Source organism: Mustela nivalis (assembly GCF_964662115.1).
Source record: "Mustela nivalis genome assembly, chromosome: 1".
Taxonomy (NCBI): Eukaryota; Metazoa; Chordata; class Mammalia; order Carnivora; family Mustelidae; genus Mustela; species Mustela nivalis.
In genome coordinates this window covers 191,984,289-192,003,742 of record NC_139020.1, presented here as the reverse complement: position 1 = coordinate 192,003,742, position 19,454 = coordinate 191,984,289, and the positions used below count along the sequence as shown (strand labels likewise).

The following is a 19,454-nucleotide window of genomic DNA, read 5'->3' as shown; positions in this document are numbered from 1 at the left end:
ACAAACTATTCATCAGTAAGTAACACTTACCAGAGGACATGTACTTTCCCATAGATGATTAGTTAATTGGATATTGTTTCTTCCAGTTGCAGCTTAATATAGTATATACAATGCCTTTATTAAATAAAAATATAACCATACAAAAGTAATAAGGATCTCTTTTTTTGTTGTTTCAAAGAATATAAAGGGCTTTGACTCCGTACCTCTACATTCCAAAATAACAGATGCAGATTATAAAGGGATCTAATGTAGAAATTAAAGTGATTCAGTTATCTTAATTGCATGTTTAGCCACACAGGTCAAATAACATCCCAATGAACTCAAAAAGAAGAGCCAAATTCTTTTGTTTCACTAGAAAAATAAGTTGCTCAAAATAAGTTGACAATGGGCTAAGGATTGGAAAGTTTTTGATTAAAAAGGAATTTTTGTTGGAACACATAATGAGATTTGAGTTGCAGTAACAATATAAAATTGAAGGCAGAATTACATAAAAAATGAGTACTGTAAAATATCATTATTTTAGTACAATGGAAAATAAGGTGTTTGTGGTTTTACTCTATAAATTCTGTGTTGTCTGCTCGCATGTATCCCTCCTTGGCCATCCTCTCAATAGCCATTCTGATTTCAGAGCCTTCTGCATCAACATTCATTTGTGGTAGGGGGAAGCCACACAATCAGCATCTCCTAGGCTCTACTTTTTCCCTCCATTTTATTGGCTTTTCAGGACTGATTCATGCCCACGCATCACATTGGTGTTCAGTTACAAGGCAGACAGTGAATTTTCCTAATCCATTTAGCGTGCTGACAGAACCATGTTCACAATTTATAGAATTTCCTTTTAGACATCTACCTATTTCACAGTTCATTAAGATTCAAACTGAACACCTGTGTTTATGAAGTCAAAAGCAATTTTGTACTAACAAGGTGTTAAATAAGGCATTCTCTGAAAGCCTGAACAACAGTAACAACAACAGAAGTACTAGACTCTTGACCTATGGAATGAAATAATGTCTGTAGCTACCTGCATCATCCTTTAATAGGCCAGAAATTGCTATGGAACTGCAGCCAACAACCATAACACATTTTAATTCCTCCACCACAGGTCTTTTATGTTTTACCTTAAGAAAGAAAGAGTATGAGGCTGCCTTGTACATTTCACCCGGATATCTAAAATCTGCAAAACAGTTCAAAATCATAGGAAGTAAAATGTGGCCCCTTTCAACAATGTCTTGATACAAGCTAGATACAAGGACATTTTCAGCATTCTGGGGCCCACAAAGCCTGACCTTGGCTCATTTTTACATAACCCCAAAGTTTTCACATCATTAATAAAGAGAGAATCAAAACAAAGCCCACAGACATTAGGGGAGGGAAAAGTGTGTAGTTTGGCACTGCCATCATAAATACCCTCAAAATGAAAAGGGAAAAAAATAAAATGCACGTAACAGAGGTGGCGACCCCTATAATGACTGTGGTTCCCAAACAGCTTTTTTTCTACTGGTAATAAACCATTTTGCAGACCTCCCAATTGTGGCCACCATGATAGTTACAGCTTTGCAGGTTTATGTCTTTTTCTTGCAGTTAAGAGTGTTATCAATAAAAATTTCAAATGATGCCTTTCCCACTCAAATAAAAACATTTTAAAATGTGAAGCCAACAACAGGATTAGAATGGAAAAATACAAGTGACACCAGGATTTTCTTTTGTATATTTTTTTCACTAAATCCCTTAATTTATTAATTCTAAAGACATTCCTCGCAAGTCTTGAAAGTGAAACAACGCACCCTAATGCGGCACTGGGGTAATTTGACAGTCCTAAAAATTGGTTTTTATCATATACTAAAGACTTTTTAGAAGCAACATCTCACTTTGAATGCCAGGATGATGACGTTTACTTAACAAAAGTCTATGTCAAAAAGGTTATTTCAAATACCCTTTGAAACCTGGACAGAAGCAATTAAAAAAGGACTTCACTGCCTGCCAGTCAACTGCAACAGGAGGCAGAAGGAAAACTGAAATTACTGGTTAAAAGTAAAGAAGCACTGTGTAATGGGCACTTGAGGGAATGAGCCCTGGATATTATATGCAACTGAGGAATCACTAAATTCTACCTCTGAAACTAATAATATACTCTATGTTAATTAAATTGAATTTAAATTTTAAAAAGGTAAAAAAAAATAAAGGACGGCTTATAAATCCCATCTTATATATTGTGGCAAATATTATTTCTACACACTTGAAAAAAAACTCCTTTGCTCAAAACATGTGAGTTCAGAAGAAAGAGTGGTTCCTTAAGTATCTGGAATAGTTTGCAAAACCCTGTATGAATGCATGTAGTCCCAAGGTCCCTGGAGGCCTGAAAGCATCCCCAATACCTGTCACAGTGACCTGTATAACCAAGAGTCTGGGCCTCAACATGAAAATGAGGCAGAGGGCCCACCTCAGTGCAGAAAACCAAGAAACAAGGAGTCATAAATTGTGTTCTTTTCTCCATGTAACAACAACATTTTCATTGTCAAAAGCTTGATTTTTATGATCCACCTTGAATCTGACAGCCCAAGTCTGCTTTCTGGTTGTGTTATCACACTGAAACATCCAGGACTCACTCAGAAAAACATGCCACCACAGAACCCAGAAAACATCTCCTCTTACTCCGCCAGCAGCTCCTTACTAAGGAAACAATCTCCCTGAAGAAGTGATCAACACCCCTTCTGTTAAAATGCATTTAATTTTTTACCTTGCAATTGTATACAACATATGTATATCACAGACAATTTAAAGATCATTTGAGTTTCCAACACAAAGGGAAAAACAGCAAAGGTACTGTTGTCCATTCTTTCACTTTTTTTTTTTAACAAAGTATGCAGGCATGCATAAGTATAGGTATGCACTTTTAAAGAAATAAAAAGTAAATATATAATAAATTTTTCTTAATACACAAGAATTCTAGACTTCATGAAAAATGGTTCCCACCCCAGAGTTTGGGTAATATCCTTCATTATTATGGCCAATATGTAATGGTTAATATAGCTATAGTAATACTAGGAGGATTTAAGTCACAGAATTATTCGTTCTCAACTCTTCATAGCCAATACAGGGTTTTACCCATTAAGCATTGAACAGCAGTGAACTCAGCTATTAAGACAGAATTATAAAACTTGCCATGAAGATTAAATGAGACAATGTATGTCAGCTCCTTGACACAAAGAAAACACTTATTCCACAGGGGCTGTTATGGAAAGCACTAGATTTCTGGTTAAGAGCTCAGGTTTTGCAATTCAAGCCCCTGTCACTCACCACTATATGACCTTAAACAAGTTCTTTTTTTTTTTTTTTTTTTTTTTAAGATTTTATTTATTTATTTGACAGAGAGAGATCACAAGTAGGCAGAGAGGCAGGCAGAGAGAGAGAGGAGGAAGCAGGCTCCCTGCTGAGCAGAGAACCCGACGCGGGACTCGATCCCAGGACCCTGAGATCATGACCTGAGCCGAAGGCAGCGGCTTAACCCACTGAGCCACCCAGGCGCCCCCTTAAACAAGTTCTAAGGCTCTATCTCCTCATCTTGAAAATGGGGTTAATAATACCAGCCTCGCAAGTTGTGAGTCAAGTTTAAGATAAAGTGTCACATGGGAAACATTAAGCTGTATCTCCTGAAACTCAATATAGCAGCCACAAGACACTCAGTAGCCATTTGAGCAATAGAATTAAATTAAGAAGTCTAAGACCAATAGCCCACCTCGTTCAGAACCTCGCACATGATAGATACTCAATAAAATATTATCAAATGACACCTCATTCATCTAGACAAGTCTAGGGAAGTGTCTGAAGTAGAGCAGATTGAAGCATTTCTAAGTAAATGCAGTAACTCCTGAAATAATCCAGCAGAGTGTCTGTAACCCTATAAATACCATTCCCTTTCTCAAAGAAAGCCAAGTTGCCTGAGTGTGGATTCAAAAAGGACAAGCTTTAGTGAAAACATAAAATCTTAACATTATCAGAGTAATCACCTTGGCAACATTAGCCTTCAATTATATGAGATACAAATGGACATTTCATACAGCTTGCATGCTTTATCTCCAAAAGAGCTAAACATGTATTTCCTTCTATCTTCTTTCCTTCCTTTCCTTATCTGCTTTTAAACAATAGAAGGAAAATAAAATCCAATTAAGATTTTGTGTGGAATTATTATCAACCAGTGATAACGAAATCACTGAGCATTCATGGTACTATAAATCAGTTAGTTGTCTATCATATATCTATATGCCCAGTGAAGTGTTGGCTGGATAAAGGCAGGCATCATATCCAGCAATAGTAGTCATTCAAAAATTATGTGTTGAATGAAAAAAATGCATGGAATCTACAGAGCAGGAATCTTTAATGTGAAATTCTTGGAAATGCTTCAGGGCATCCGTAAACTGCCTAAAACTATATACATGATTGCAAGTGAATATAAATGTATGTATGCCAAGGTAAATTTTTCTAGTAAGTGAGCTTATAGATTGCATGAAGTTCTCTTCCATACTGATTACATTTTAAAAACAAAAGCAAGGGATGCTTGGGTGCCTGAGTCAGTTAAATCTCCAGCTTCTGATTTGGGGTAGGTCATAATCTCAGGGTGATGAGATCAAGCTCTGTATCAGCTTTACCGTCAGTGGGGAGTCTACTTGAGATTCTTTCCCTCTGCTCTTCCCCCTCTCCCTGCTCTCTCATTCTATCTCAAATAAATAAATCTTTAAAAAACAAAAACAAGAATGTTATGGACCTTTGTTATGGAGATGTGACTAACGTAACCTACATTTGCTGCCCCTTGCCTTTATGAACACAAACCCCTACATTATTTATTAGTAAGTTCTCAAGTGTTTATTTTTAAACAAGTAGAACTCCTCCCTGATCTATTTGGAACAGAAATGAGTATAAGAGCAAGCATTATATGCCACTGTCATATAACACATCTTCCAGAAAACATGCAAAAGGGTTGTCATGCCTGGCAGTTTGGGAGTCACGCTAGGCAGGGGAAAGTGGACCTGCCAGAAAACTGAAGGAAGTCTCTTAATTTGGGGACACAACAAAATAGATGACACTTTCATATTTTCTTCATTTTTCTGTATCATTCTAAGACACAAAAATGTAAGTCAATTAAAAAATAAAAAGTCTTGGCCTGATAAATGCAGACACACAAATTCAAGAGAGCCACAGAGGCAGAACACACAGAATGCATGTTAAGAAAAGAAGTAACATAGAGGATTCCCTAAACATCCTGATATACAATAGTAATAATAATAACAACAGCAATGATGATAGCACAATTTACAACTAGAACCCCCGCACCCCCTCGCACTCAAAGCACTTTTCAGACAGATGCATCAGCCTGGCACAGTGACTGACATTTCATACATCAAGACATGGCGACTCAGAAAGGTTTAAGTCTTATTCATGTTGCAGTTACATAATGGGGAAGCAAAAGCATATCCATACATCTCCCACTTCTAAATGCTGTGTTCTTCATACATTTTATTTAAGATCATAGAATAATAGCTAGGCCTTTCTTCTTCCTAATTTCTGAATATGTTGGTAATTATTCATTGAAATCTAGAAAAATCAAGGTGCTTAGAAAGCCAATTCATGATTACCACTACTGCCACTGAATTAATGTGTTGGCAGATGGGGCTAAGTTAGTACATAGAAAACAGCAAGGAAAGTAGCAAAATAAGAAACTTGGCCTTGGGTCCTTTGAAGCTATTTTAAAAAGCAAAATGTTATGTTAAGAGCTATGTGGTGTATCTCTGTGTATGTGTAATTATTATTCCATTGATTTATTGCACACATGTCAAAAAGCGTCTGGGCATTTGTACAAGTTAAAACAAACCAACCCAGGAGCCAAGCCACATAGCCACAAACCCAGACAACTTGCCTTCCACCCTTCATCCTACTAACTCCTAAACCCAAATACCCTGGTAGCAAATGCTTCCTTGCAGTGATGAACCTTTATGCCAGAAGTATCTGTCCTTTATACCATATTCTAAGAGTAGCCAAACCCAGTTGATGGTACAAATTTTCCAAATAAGCCAACATGCTCTTCCCATTCTAGGGACAGCCCTGTCCTGTTTTAGCAAGAGCTTACAGGAATGACTCAGGAATCTAACTGGAAGGAACTATCAGGTATAACCCCCTCCAAGAATGAGCACCATATCTTTCATATGAGTGTAAACTCAGGTCTTTCATTATAGGGCACAACAAAACATAAAATATCTCACTCACTGACTCACTCACTAATCTACCACATGTTAGGTAGGGAAATTCTTACTTCTGTCTGTTTCTCCAAGAAGCAGGAAAATTTCTTTAATGGACTTTACCCTGCTGCCAAAAATCCTTTGCTTATAATCCAACAATTAGGGCTAATTTCAACTTCAACTGCTTCCCCTAAGAGATGGAGATCATTAGATAACATTCTCCATTTCGATTTACAAAGATTTTAAAAGAAATAAAAAGGCAAAAGAAATTTCCTTGGATGTTTCCAGTTGATAAGATCATTAATCTCACACTCCCAACTTCAAAGCAGAAAACTAGAAAATCACCTCACTTTCTCTGCACACAGAGAATAATTTTTTCTACTTCAAAGCACCATCTCTTTATTGGGTCATTTTAATTATTGAACATGGGTTAGAAGCTATTCACATAATGCTACCACTGTCTTTTTCATGAAAAATGTATAGGTCTGATTTAGACTACATTAACTTGAGAAGAGTAAGATACAGGGGAGAGTATAAGGAAAGGGAAAGAGGCCAGGGGATACAGCACTCATCAGTATAAGGTAATGAGAGGAAGGTAGTAAGACTTTTTGAGCTGACGTTTCTTTCTTTCCTGCTGGAAAGGAACCATCAAGACGCCTGATTCCCAGTTCAAGTAATACCACAACAGATTGCCTTGCTTCTCAAATTACCTTCTACCTAATACACAGCAGCAGAATTACACAGCATTATTAGTAATGCTTGTGTCATTGCCAACCCAAGACAACCAAGTGTTGTGAATAATCACTGTGAAAACAAATTGACCCTTGTTCTACAACAGGGGTCAGCAAACTATCTGGTCCTGTTCAGACTACGACTGGTAGGAAGAGGACATTTCAATTCCCACTCAACCCTCTTCCCACAAAATCACAATCCCATGGCTTGGCAAACTTTCTCTATAAAGGGCTGGAAAGTAAATATTTTCAACTTTAAGGACCAGATGGCCTCTGCCACTATTAAATTCTGCTGCTGATGCCCCAAAAGAGCCAAAGACAACACACAGATGACAGGGTATGGCTGTGTTCTAATAAACCTTTATTTATAAAGAAATGCAGTAAGTGGGCTTTGTCCCATAAGCCATAGTTTTTAACCCCTATTTAGATAAGTGCCAGATAGCAGAAATGTTGTATGGCTTACTTTCTCATACACAAGTCACTAGCCACATGTGACTATTAAATACTTCAAATATGGCTAGTGTGTCTAAGAAACTACATTTTAAATTTTACATAATTTCAGTTAAGTTTGATTGGCCACCTGTGGCTAGTGGCTACAGTATTGGCACAGTTCTGGACTAGATACACTGTAGCTTCTTCAAGAGAGATACAAGCTGTCTTCCAATTTATGGCAGAGCTCAAATTTTAACCGTGTAAAATAAAATATCCGTGCTTCTAATTTCCCAATGAAACCACACAGAACTGAAAATGATGTTTCTTAAATGTGAAATATCTACATCACTGAGGTCAATGTGACCATTTTGGTTTACAGTGATCAAACAACTGCCTACGAGCCAGGGTCAAGTGCACAGGGGCTGAGTCACACACATGCCAAGACCCATCCAATCTGGAGGTTGTTTCCTTTCACCTCAAGACACTCTGCTGCACCTTGACTGAGGGCATAGGCCTACTCAATGGCCCCCTTAAATCCAAGGAAAATCTAAACCTCCCCACACACAATTATGAAGGCATGGCTTAAAGAGCACAAGTGCAACTCAATTAGACTGCCTTCCCCCACAGAAACCACAAATCAGCCTTAACCCCCCAAATCAGGGAGATTCACCACATTCTTTGCTATTGTCCACATGCAATAATTTATTTTCTGGCAGCTGTTTTACTTACATAACTAGCTTGTGTTTTGCTTTTCTTAGCAAGCCCAAAGATATAACTCAATGAAGAGAAGCAAGGAAATAGGATAGTAACATGTATTTGGTTTTCTTCTAAGTATGAATAAGAAGTAACAAACCATTATTTCTTTTAAAAAAAACTCACACAAATATCAACTTTCTTCAATAGGTAAAAGAATCTTTAAAATTGAGTATACTCTTTAGGAAGTAAGAAACCCCTCGAATCACAGAGAGGGACCTATACAGATACACAGCAAGTAAGGCAAATGACATTGCAACTTTTTCATGATTTTGATAATACCATTATAGATCCAACCATTTATTTATGGTTCCCAAATCCAAAAACTCTGAAAAATGAAAAAAAAAATTCCAGTGTAAAACAAACTCTTTTGGGGTGGCACAACCTGACATGAACTAATAGGATGCTACTCACACAGTTTTTATTTACCCTACTTTAGTGTGAGCAATTTTTTTTTTTCTGCAGAAATAGTCATTTGTTTGTTATAGGGTGTTGCTATATCCCCACTGCGAGTGTTATGCAATCTGTGATATGGGTCTTACCTTTCCAAAATCCCTGGAACATCTGATATCCAAAACACATCTGGCCCCAGGGGGTTGGATAAGGGATCTTCTAAAGAAAGCTGTCCAGGTAGGATATTTTCTATCAACTCAACGTCTGCTGCCTGGAATCCTGAAACAGTGCCTTACCTCGGTCTGAAGGATGGCAGCCCTCTGTTCTTTGGCAGTAAGCGACTCTTTAAGCACTTCAATGTGTTGCTTGCAATCTGAATTTTGATTGCTAAGGGTTTCAAGCTTTGTTTGTAAGGCAAGAAGTTCTGACTCCTTCTTTGAAAGTTCCTGCTTCAGCTGATCAATCTGTGAAACAACAATATTGCAAGAAATTAGAAGCCACATTCCTACTCTTTACATTTGTGAGCTGCTGATTTCTCTTAATTTTCAACAGCTAATGATCATTAATTCAACAAGGCAAACCAACAAGTTTGCCTGAAAAGAAGGCCTTGGAAGTTCTTAGAGGATGCAGAGGCTCTATAAAGGTAGTCAAGAGCATAATAAACAGAAAAGTAAGGTCAGCAAACTGTCTTCCACCTTCCATCTCACTGTGGACCAAGAGTCACAGTGGAATGAAGGCTTCCTAGCCAGATCCACTCCTCATCCATGAAGCAATATAAATTATTCACCAAGATCCTCAGAAGGGGCAACAGGTTGCTAAATAAGGTAACTAACCCAAGACATACCCTGGTCCTTCTCTGCTACTCAACAGTGGAAATGATCATTCAAAGCAATCATTTGGCAAAAAAAAAAAAAAAGAATCCTCACTCCCGCCTCCAAAAAAGTATTAAAGGTTTTTTGTTTATATTAAATACTGAAAAGGCACAAAAGAACATAAAATTATAGAAAGTATAAGGAAAAATAATATGAGAAACATTCATCATTCAAATCACCAAAAAAGATCATTAGAATTATCTATATCCCAACCCATTTCTATCTTCTTCTCTCTTAATGCAGAAATAATTACCACCCTAAATTGTGTGTTTGTCATTCCCTTGTTATTACATATGTTTTTTGTCTTTAAACTTCATTTGTTCTGTGTATTTTTTTAGTACCTAGCTTTTTTCTACTCAATCTTATGTCCTAAAGATTAAATCATGTTATTGTACATACAATTTGCTCATTTTCCCTGAAGTACAGAATTCTGTTATAAGACTGCACCACAATTTGTTTGCCCATTCTGCTGTTAATAGACATTTTGGTTGGTTTCCAGGTGTTTTGCTAGAACAAAAATTGCTATTCTGAATGTTCTTATATATATATCACCTGGTACACATAGCAAAATGATCTAGGAGTTAAATTGCTGGACTACATAGTATGCACATCTTTAACCTTACTAGATAACACCAAAATATTTACCAATGCTGTTATACTCATATTGAGATCACAAGGAGTGTGTAAGTGTGCCAATCACTCCACATCGTTGTCAACATCTTGCGTCACCAGACTTCTACATTTTTACCAGGCTGATAGTTATGGTAGATGATCTCCAAAGAGGACTGCCACCAAGCTCTTCCTGCTTATACACACATGTTGTACTCACAACTAAAGGTGGAATCTGTTTACTCTCCTCTTGAACCTGGGCTAAACTGTGGATTGCTTCAACCAGTAAATGCAGCCAAAGTGTTAGTTCTGGTCCTTGTCTGTAGGAGAACAGGCACATTTAGTCTCCTCCAGCTGGAAGCCAGCCACCATGTTAGAAATCCAGCCACCCTCTGACCATGATGCTATAAAGGCCATACCAGCCACATGGACAGGCCATGTAGAAAGACAGAGAGATCTAGAAGAAACTGTGGCTCCTTATCACCTTGTTCCTGGTCTTGAAGGCAAGAATTTCAGTGTTTCATCATTAAGTTTGATGTTTGCTTTAGCTTTTTATAGGCACTCTTAAGTTACAGGAAGTTCCCTTTTATTACAACTTTGCCAAGAGTTGTTTTTTTTAATCATTAAGGAATGCTTAATATTAATAAACATTTTTTCTGCTTCTCATGATTTATCACATTTTTTCACCTTTAATATGTTATTGAAATGAATTACATTAATGAATTTTTAAAATACTCAGCTCTCCTTGCACAACTATGAAAAATCCCACTTGGTCATGATGTATTATATTTTTATATGTTACTGGATTCAGTTTACTAATATTTTGTCAGGATCTTTCATCTATGTTTATGGATAAGACTGGTTTGTAATTTTCCCATTTTGTGCTGTCCTCATCAGGTTTTAGTACCAAGTTTGTCTTCTAAATGGAGTGCTCACTCTTTTAATGTGTTCCGAAATCGTTTGTGTAAAACTGAAATTTTCTTACTGTTAACTTTCATTTAGAAGTCACCAGTAAAGCTGGTATTTTCTTTCTCCGAAGACTGTTACTTACTTCATCTATTTTTTTTTTAAGATTTTATTTATTTATTTGACAGAGAGCGAGATCACAAGTAGGCAGAGAGGCAGGCAGAGAGTGAGAGAGGAGGAAGCAGGCTCCCTGCCGAGCAGAGAGCCCGATGTGGGGCTCGATCCCAGAACCCTGGGATCACGACCTGAGCTGAAGGCAGAGGCTTTAACCCACTGAGCCACCCAGGCGCCCCTTTACTTCATCTATTTAATGGTTATAGAAATATTTGTGTTTCTAATTATTTGAGTCAATTTTGATAATAAGTATTTCTCCTAAGAATTTTTCATTTTATCTAATTATTCACCATTACTTAGCAGAAAAATTTTCATAAAACCCATTTATCTTTCAATACCTATGGCATCTATGACTCTTCTATTTCATTCCTAATATTCTTGAATTTTACTCTTTTCTTTGATGCGGCTCTGCAGAGGCATGTCACATTAAATAATCTCTTCAAAGAGCCAATTTTGGCTGTGTCGATCATCCAACATTATTCTTTTCTTTTCTTCCTTCCTTTCTTTTTTTTTAAAGATTGTATTTATTTATCTGGGAGAGAGAACACATGAGAGAGAGAGAGAGAGATCACAAGCAGGGGGAAGGGGAGGCAAAGGGAAAAGCAGACTCCCTGCCAAAAAGGGAGCCCTACCTGGGACTCAATCCCGGGGCCCTAGGAACATGACCTGAGCAGAAGGCAGACACTTAATGACTGAGCCACCCAGGCACCCCGAACATTCTTATTTTCTATTTCATTAATTTGAGCGCTTATTTTTTGAATTTCCTTCCTACTGCTTTCTTTGGTTGGATACTTATCTCACTAATTTTCACTCCTTTTTCTTTCCATATATGTGTTTTAAAACTATAAATTTCCCTGTAACATTTTAGCTTGATATGTAGTATTGACATTTTTATTCCATCATAAATATTTTCTGACTTCCATTATTATTTATTCTTCAACTCACAAATAATTCAGAAATTTGCTTCTTACTCTAAAAATATATGGATGTTGGGGCGCCTGGATGGTTCAGTGGGTTAAATAAAGCCTCTGCCTTCGGCTCAGGTCATGATCCCAGAGTCCTAGGATCGAGCCCCGAGTGGGGCTCTCTGCTCAGCAGGGAGCCTGCTTCCCTCCCTCTCTCTCTGCCTGCCTCTCTGCCTACTTGTGATCTCTGTCAAATAAATAAATAAAATCTTTAAAATATATATATATTTTTTTATATATGGATGTTTCCTAGTTATCTTTGTGTTTTTTCTTGCTTGTTTGCTTTGTGAATAGAGGATAAGGTCTGTTTGATACTTAATCATTTGAAATTGGTGTGATTGCTTTATGACAGAGTATGTGATCAGTTATCATAAATGTGCTTTGTATACTGTCTACTAGAAAAGAATTTGTATCTAAAAATTACTGAGTGCAATAATCTATATTTATTGGCTTGAAAATGGTTTCCTTGCTATATTTATTGGCTTGAAAATGGTTTCCTTGCCATAAAGTCTATGACACCTTTCTTAAGTTAATATTCGGTTGGTGTATCTTTTTTTCACTTTCAATGTATCATTAACTTTATGTTGTAGATGTCTCTTGTAATAGCATATACCCAGATTCTTTTATCCTGATAAAATTAAATGGAGCATTTATTATCATTACAAATATATGTGATTTTATTTCAACCATCTTACCTTGTGCTTTCTAAATATACTGCCTATTTCTATTACTTCTCTTTTAATTCTTGCCTTTTGAAAGAATTTTTTTCCAATTCCATTTTTTATTCTTTTTTTGCCTCTACTCATTTAAAAGTTATACCTTTATTTATATTTATTTTATGTTTATTTCATTTATTTCTAATCCTTAGGTTACTACCCTAGAAAGTATAGCATACTTACATTTTTTTATTCACTCATATTTAATATTTTAAGTCCAGTAGATTTTCTGATACATGGTTTACCTAAGTCTAAAGTCAACCTATGCTTACATTCTTTCTGAATAACAGAAGGATCTTAAGACGCTTTAAGTTCAGCCACCAACCCCTTGACAGTAATGTAGATTACTACATTACTGTCATGTATTTCAGTTCTTCCCTATTTTGTTTTTAATTCATCATTACTTTTTTACAGTCTGTGTTTGTTTAGATTTACCCCCACATTCATCACTAACTTTATTTGTTACTTGTTCCTGCATCTCAGATATTGTCAGAAATCTCCTTTTGCCTAAAATCCAACATTTAAAATTCTTTTAATAGGATTTTATTGGTGGCAAACTCAATTTTTATCTAAAAATATCCCAACAACTTTTTAAAATATTATTGCTCATTATTAAAAGAAATTTTCTAGGTTAAGAGATACTTTTCTCAGCCATCTTCTGGATAACAAAAGCTATTAAGAAGTCAAGCTATCACTCCAAATTCATTGCTTATTAGGTATTGGGACTTTCTTCCATTAGCTGCCTTTTTAAATAGTTTTATTGAAATATAATTTATATGCTATACAGTTCAACTGCTTCAAGAGTAGAAATGATGGTTTTTAGTATATCAACAGAATTGTGCAACCATCATAATCACAATTTAGATCATTTGCTTCATCCCAAAATGAAACCTAATAACAATTAGAAGTCGCTCTCCATATTTTCCACCTTCCAACCCCAGACCTAGGCAACTAATAATCTACTTTCTGTCTATTCTAGGAATTTTATATAAATGGAATCTTACAATATACATACTTTGTGACTACCTTCTCTCACATAGCACAATGTTTCAAGATTCATCCATGTTGGAGTATGTATCTGTACTTCATTCCTTTTTATTGTTGAGTAATAAATATTATACTGAATGAATATACCACATTTTGTCTATCCATTTACCAGCTGAGGGGGACACTCAGGTTGTTTCCATGTTCTGGTTATTATGAATAATGCTCCTAAGAATATTCATATGCAAGTCTGTGTGAACATAACATTTTTATTTCTCTTGGGTGTATATATAGGTGTGGAATTGCTGGGTCATATGATATGTTTTCCAAAATGTACCATTTTATGTTCCCACTAGCAATATATGAGGGTTCTAATTTCATCATATTCTCACCAACACTTGTTAGTACGTCTTTTTAATTATTGCCATTCCAGTGGGTATGAAGTAATACCTCATTGTGGTTTTGATTTCTCTAATGACTAATGATGTTAAGCATGTTTTAATTTACTCATTAGTCATTACTGTATCTTCTTCAAACAGGTGTTCTGTTTTTAAAAACCTTTTTATTTTTGCATCTGAGATTTGATGGCTTTACTCTCATGCAAACAGATTTCTTTTTATTTATCCTCTCTGGGGTACTCTGAGCTTCCTGATTTTATGGACTGGTACCTGTAGCAGTTTTGGAAAATTCTCTGCTTTCTGCTCTTCAAATATGTCTTCAGTGTAGTGACTCTGTCCCCACTCCCCACCTCTCTTTCCTTCTGAACTCTGATTAAACATATGCCAGACCTTCTTATTCTGTCTTCTATGTATCTTAACATATGTTTCATGTATTTCTTTTTATTTACTTTATTCTACTCTATTTTCTAGTTCATTACAAGTCTTCTCTGCTACGATCACCCTGAAATTAAACCTAGTCATTAAACTTAAATTTCCATTTTTATATTTTCCCATATCTAGACATATTGGGGGGTTCTCTTTAAATATGCTTGGCATTCTTGTAGTTTCTTGACCCTTATTCATGTTTTCAATCCTCTATTTTATTTACTTAAACATATTAAACATACTTATTTCATAGTTTTTGTCTTGAAATTCCCATTTCTGACGTCCTTGCCTTTTAGTTCTGCTGTTTATTCTTTGTACCAGCTATCAATTATGACAGTTTGGTTTCTGTCTGGTTTTGTGATTTTTAAAAAAATTTTTCTGTGACTCATGTTTTTTAGAACTTTATCTGGAGAAAAACTTTGAGGTCTAAGTTGAACTTGTGGCCCTTCAGAGCTTTTGTCTCTGCCAATACCTGGGGCACTATCAACTAAGGGCCCCATTAAACTCCATTCTTTACTTGAAGTTTTTGGATCACCTTATACTGCACATCTGGGCAAGAGCCCTCTGTGGTTATGGATTCTTAAAGCTCGTTTTTTTTTAACTTTCACTTGGCTCAAAGACTTAAAATAGGTAATTTTCCCTGGATTCCCCTAATATAGGTGGGAGGAAAGCACAATGGGAAGGTTTTTAGTTTATCCTGTAATGAGTCTCTGGGACCCCAGTTTAATGTGATAGTGGTAGTGGAATTCCTATTTGACTCTTCATCTTCAACAGACTCAAGCTTCTATCTCTTTCCTTCAATGTTCCCATAACTGTAGAAACTAATGCTTAAGTTCACCTGTCTAGGAAATGCCAATAAGAAGATAGAACCAGTGTTCTGTTATCACTCCAGCCCCCTGCTTTGGCTTAGTTTGGCTCTTGAGATTTTTTTCTGACTTGAGAGTTCATAAGTACATTTTATTAAGATTTTATTTATTTATTTGATAATGAGAGAGAGAGAGCATGAGAAGTGGGAGGGTCAGGGGGAGAAGCAGACTTCCTGCTGAGCAGGGAGCCCGATGCGAGACTCAATCCCAGGACTCCAGGATCATGACCTGAGCCGAAGGCAGTTACCTAACCAACTGAACCACCCAGGCATCCCTATAAGTACATTTTAAAATATATGTTTTAGGGGCACCTGGGTGACACAGTGGGTTAAGGCCTCTGCCTTCAGCTCAGGTCATAATCTCAGGGTCCTGGGATCCAGCCTGGTGGCAGGCTCTCTCCTCAGCAGGGAGCCTGCTTCCCTTCCTCTTTCTCTGCCTGCTTGTGATTTCTGTCTGTCAAATAATTTTTTTAAAAAATCTTCAAAGTAAAATAAAATATATGTTTTGAAAATATATTTTATCCAACATTTTTTGTTCTTTTCAAAACTAAATGTGGCATAAAAAAGAACAAATTTGCTGACAATAACTGCTGAGAATGAACAGAGTAGGATGCTTACAAATAAATAGGACCCCCTTTTTTGGAATTGTTCAGGTTGTGCAACTCACTAGAAAGGTTGAGGTGGAATCCCATTTGCAGGATGAAGTCAGACTAGAGCAGGGGAGAAATGGGTTTTATCTTACTTGCCAAATATAGAGATTTGGTAGTGACCAGCAGTCTTGAGAAGGATTCTGAATATGTTTAAAGATGCACTGAAAAAGAGTTGTGATTGATTATCAATATGCTCTGGGTATGTGTGAACAGATGGTGGCACTGATCAGGTAGATGAAATCCATGAAACACATTTCTTCTTTATAATTTAATGAATCATGAGTCTATGATCATTTTCACCTGTAATAAAAGTAATTTCTCTCTTTCCCTCTTTCTCTCTCTCTCTCATGCAACAAGAACAGAGTATAAATCAAAAAAGGGAAAATCTGGATTAAGATTAACTAAAATTATAAAGGAAATAAAATCTGTTGTGATCAGCAAGATCAGCATTCTTCACGTGGGGTATGGTTCTAAATCACATGCAGTTGTGGCTGCCAGCACAGTATAGAGTTGATTCCACATATGAAACTGATTCATCTTAAAATAAAGCTTAAAAAAAAACTTTGAACTTTATATGCTTAAGCAAAGATGATGTTTATAGTATAAAAAAATGATTTGAGCTAACTTCTACAAGTATCAGGGTAGAAATTTAGTGTGGGAATGGGGTATTAAGAGAGGAATTTGAATGAAATTAAGTTGATCAACAGAGTGATATTTAATAGGAAGGAAGAACATGACAAGTTCTACATACACCTACTTTATTCAATAAAAATAGACTGATAATGATAGAACTATTTCAGCCTATAAATATTAAATAGACAGTTGCTTTAAATAGTTTTCAGACCATCACTGCCATGAGGTAAATTTCAAATAAATATTTTATGCAGACAATAACAGAAAAGGGCTTTTCTAAGGGGAATATAGTTACAGGGTAGAAAATCATATTCGTCCATAAAAATATGCTTCTTGCTTCTTTTATAGCCATAAACTCAATAAAAATGGAAAGTGATGCAATCGAACATACATGAGAACTGAGGCTGGGGAAGGTCTGTCTCAGTGATGGCAAGAAGAAAAGCCAATAGGAATTACATCACACGCTTTATATGAAGTCCATGTGGACATCAGGAACACTTCATCTCGTCTGAAAGTTCTTCCACCGCTTACGTCTGTGACACAACCAACACCCTTAAAACACTCCCTTGCCAAGGAAAACAGCTTCTTTTTCACTGCAGATATGGCCCTCATGTCTAGAAAGTGATATGCTTATTATCATGCAGTTTGGGTTATGAGGTTTGTAATCCTTCAGAGGTTAATAAGAAAATGTGTTACAAATTCAGAATAAAAGAGGAGCTCTAGGACAGCAGAGTGGTGTCAAACTCCTAAAACAGAGGGAGTGACTAATACAGAAGTACTGAGATCAGTAGATGAAAAATGTGTTACATTAGGAACAAAGCCTTGTATGGAATAGGGGATGCCATCATTCTTTCCCTACAGAAAAACAATTATTTATATGGTACATTCCATTCTTAAAGGCTTAACAGTGCTCTGAAGGTAACTCATGGCCTCATAGATTCTGTCTGCACAGTCTGAGTCCTCCAAGTTTTCAGGATTGAATCTCAGTTCTCAGGGAAAACGTGCATGTGCCAAAGGGATTAAAGATTTCCATCCTGGCCAACTATGTCTCGTATTTGTGCCTGTGCACAAGTTGAGACTCTAAACTATAATTTTAAATTTTTGCAATTCACCTTCCACCTTTGCAAACATGTTATGTCACAGTTTTTCTATGACATCATATTTATAAAAGCAATTTGGGTCTTCACTTCTACTTAATTTAATCACAAAGCTTTCAAGAGGTCCTACCAGTCCTAGTCATCTGTTCAGTATCAAAATGGAGGTGCATGCCATTTCACAGGGCCATTTAAAACACTTCCTTTCCCTCCAAACCTACATGCTTTACTCATTTTAATAACTAATGCAAGCAGCACTCCCTTCACATTTCACAACACTGTTTCTATTTTAATTTTTCATTGAAACATTTAAAATTATCTATTTCAACAAACTTTTATATCTAGAAATGAGTTCACATACATAATTATTATTAGCTACATTTATTACCTACTTGGAACAATTATATATTGAGATTGATTTGAGGTCATGCCCTGTCAATGAAGAGCAATCAAATTTTAAGTCAATTTTATCAGTCAATGGGTTATAAAAACAATTTTTGATTAAAATTTCAAAAAAAAAAAGTCAAATGAGAATGTAAATATGTGTTTATCTAATTTTAGGAGCTTTTTTCATGATCAAGTTGGATTTTTTTTTTACTTATTTTTTTATTTTTATTTAGAACCATGATAGAAATCATTTTAGACTTCTATTGAGAAATACTCAGATGGAAGACCACCTCCAAGGCTGCTGCCTTTGCAAACAGTTATCACTCTGAAGGCACCCTTCCAAAACACCAAGTAAAAAAGAAGTTCTACAGGCTCTTTTAAAAGCTTTCTACATATTCATCACAAACAGCAAGAAGAAGTAACAATATTTCGCTGTAATTTCAGATTTGGTTCCTAGATTTCCATTTCCCTCCTTAGGCAGGATCTCAGAAGAATTTCTGAAATGTTCTACCAGGACTCTGAGTCTGTATAAACTGTAACAATTTCTAAAGTCAACTATGCCTGCATTTTTTTTTTGCTAGTCCAGATCCAAAGTCGCTTTCTAATTTCCACTTCTATCACTGCCTCACTAAACCCTTGAGTTTCACAATTACATTTCTATTTCCCCCAGGTAAGCTTCCGAGCCTCTAGGTGTTTGCAGTTGAAATCTAACATTTCCTTCCTTTTTTGGAAAACCTGCCATTTCAATTGAATGGAGTTCTTCCCACTTCCTCTTCTGTGTGGGGTTGGGGTGGGACAGTATTTTTACTTACCCTTCTTGGTTTGCTCAGTCACTGATTTGAGTTTGCATTCCTAAACCAGACCTGTCATTGCTATTTTGCCAATCTGGTTATTTAGACCAAAAAAACCCACAAAAAACAAAAACAACAAACAACAAACAAATAAACAAAAAAACAAAAACAAAAAACCACTAAGCAAACTTAAACTACTTGTATTATTCCATCCAGAAGTAAACTCTCCTCTCATCAAATCTTCAGGGTAGTTTGTCCAGGACATTTCTTACTTTCCCAATTAAGTGGTCAGAATTGGCTTTGAAGTAAGAAACATTTTGAATATGTACTACTTTTAGAGCCCTTCAGTAGCAAGCTCAATGTCATGTGCTAAAAACAATGTTTAATAAGTCTTTGGGAACCACAGAGCTCAAAAATCCACCATTAAAAGCTTTATCCACACAAT

The 19,454-nt window shown here is 36.1% G+C and overlaps 1 protein-coding gene across 1 annotated transcript in view; it reads right to left on the bottom strand.

Moving 5' to 3' along the window:
• The window catches only part of ERC2 (ELKS/RAB6-interacting/CAST family member 2), a 922,859-nt gene that overhangs the window by 595,043 nt on the left and 308,362 nt on the right, over window positions 1–19,454 (bottom strand). Inside the window, 1 exon segment of the mRNA XM_082738672.1 lies at window positions 8,836–9,003. Within this exon segment, the coding sequence (XP_082594798.1) occupies window positions 8,836–9,003 (168 nt within the window).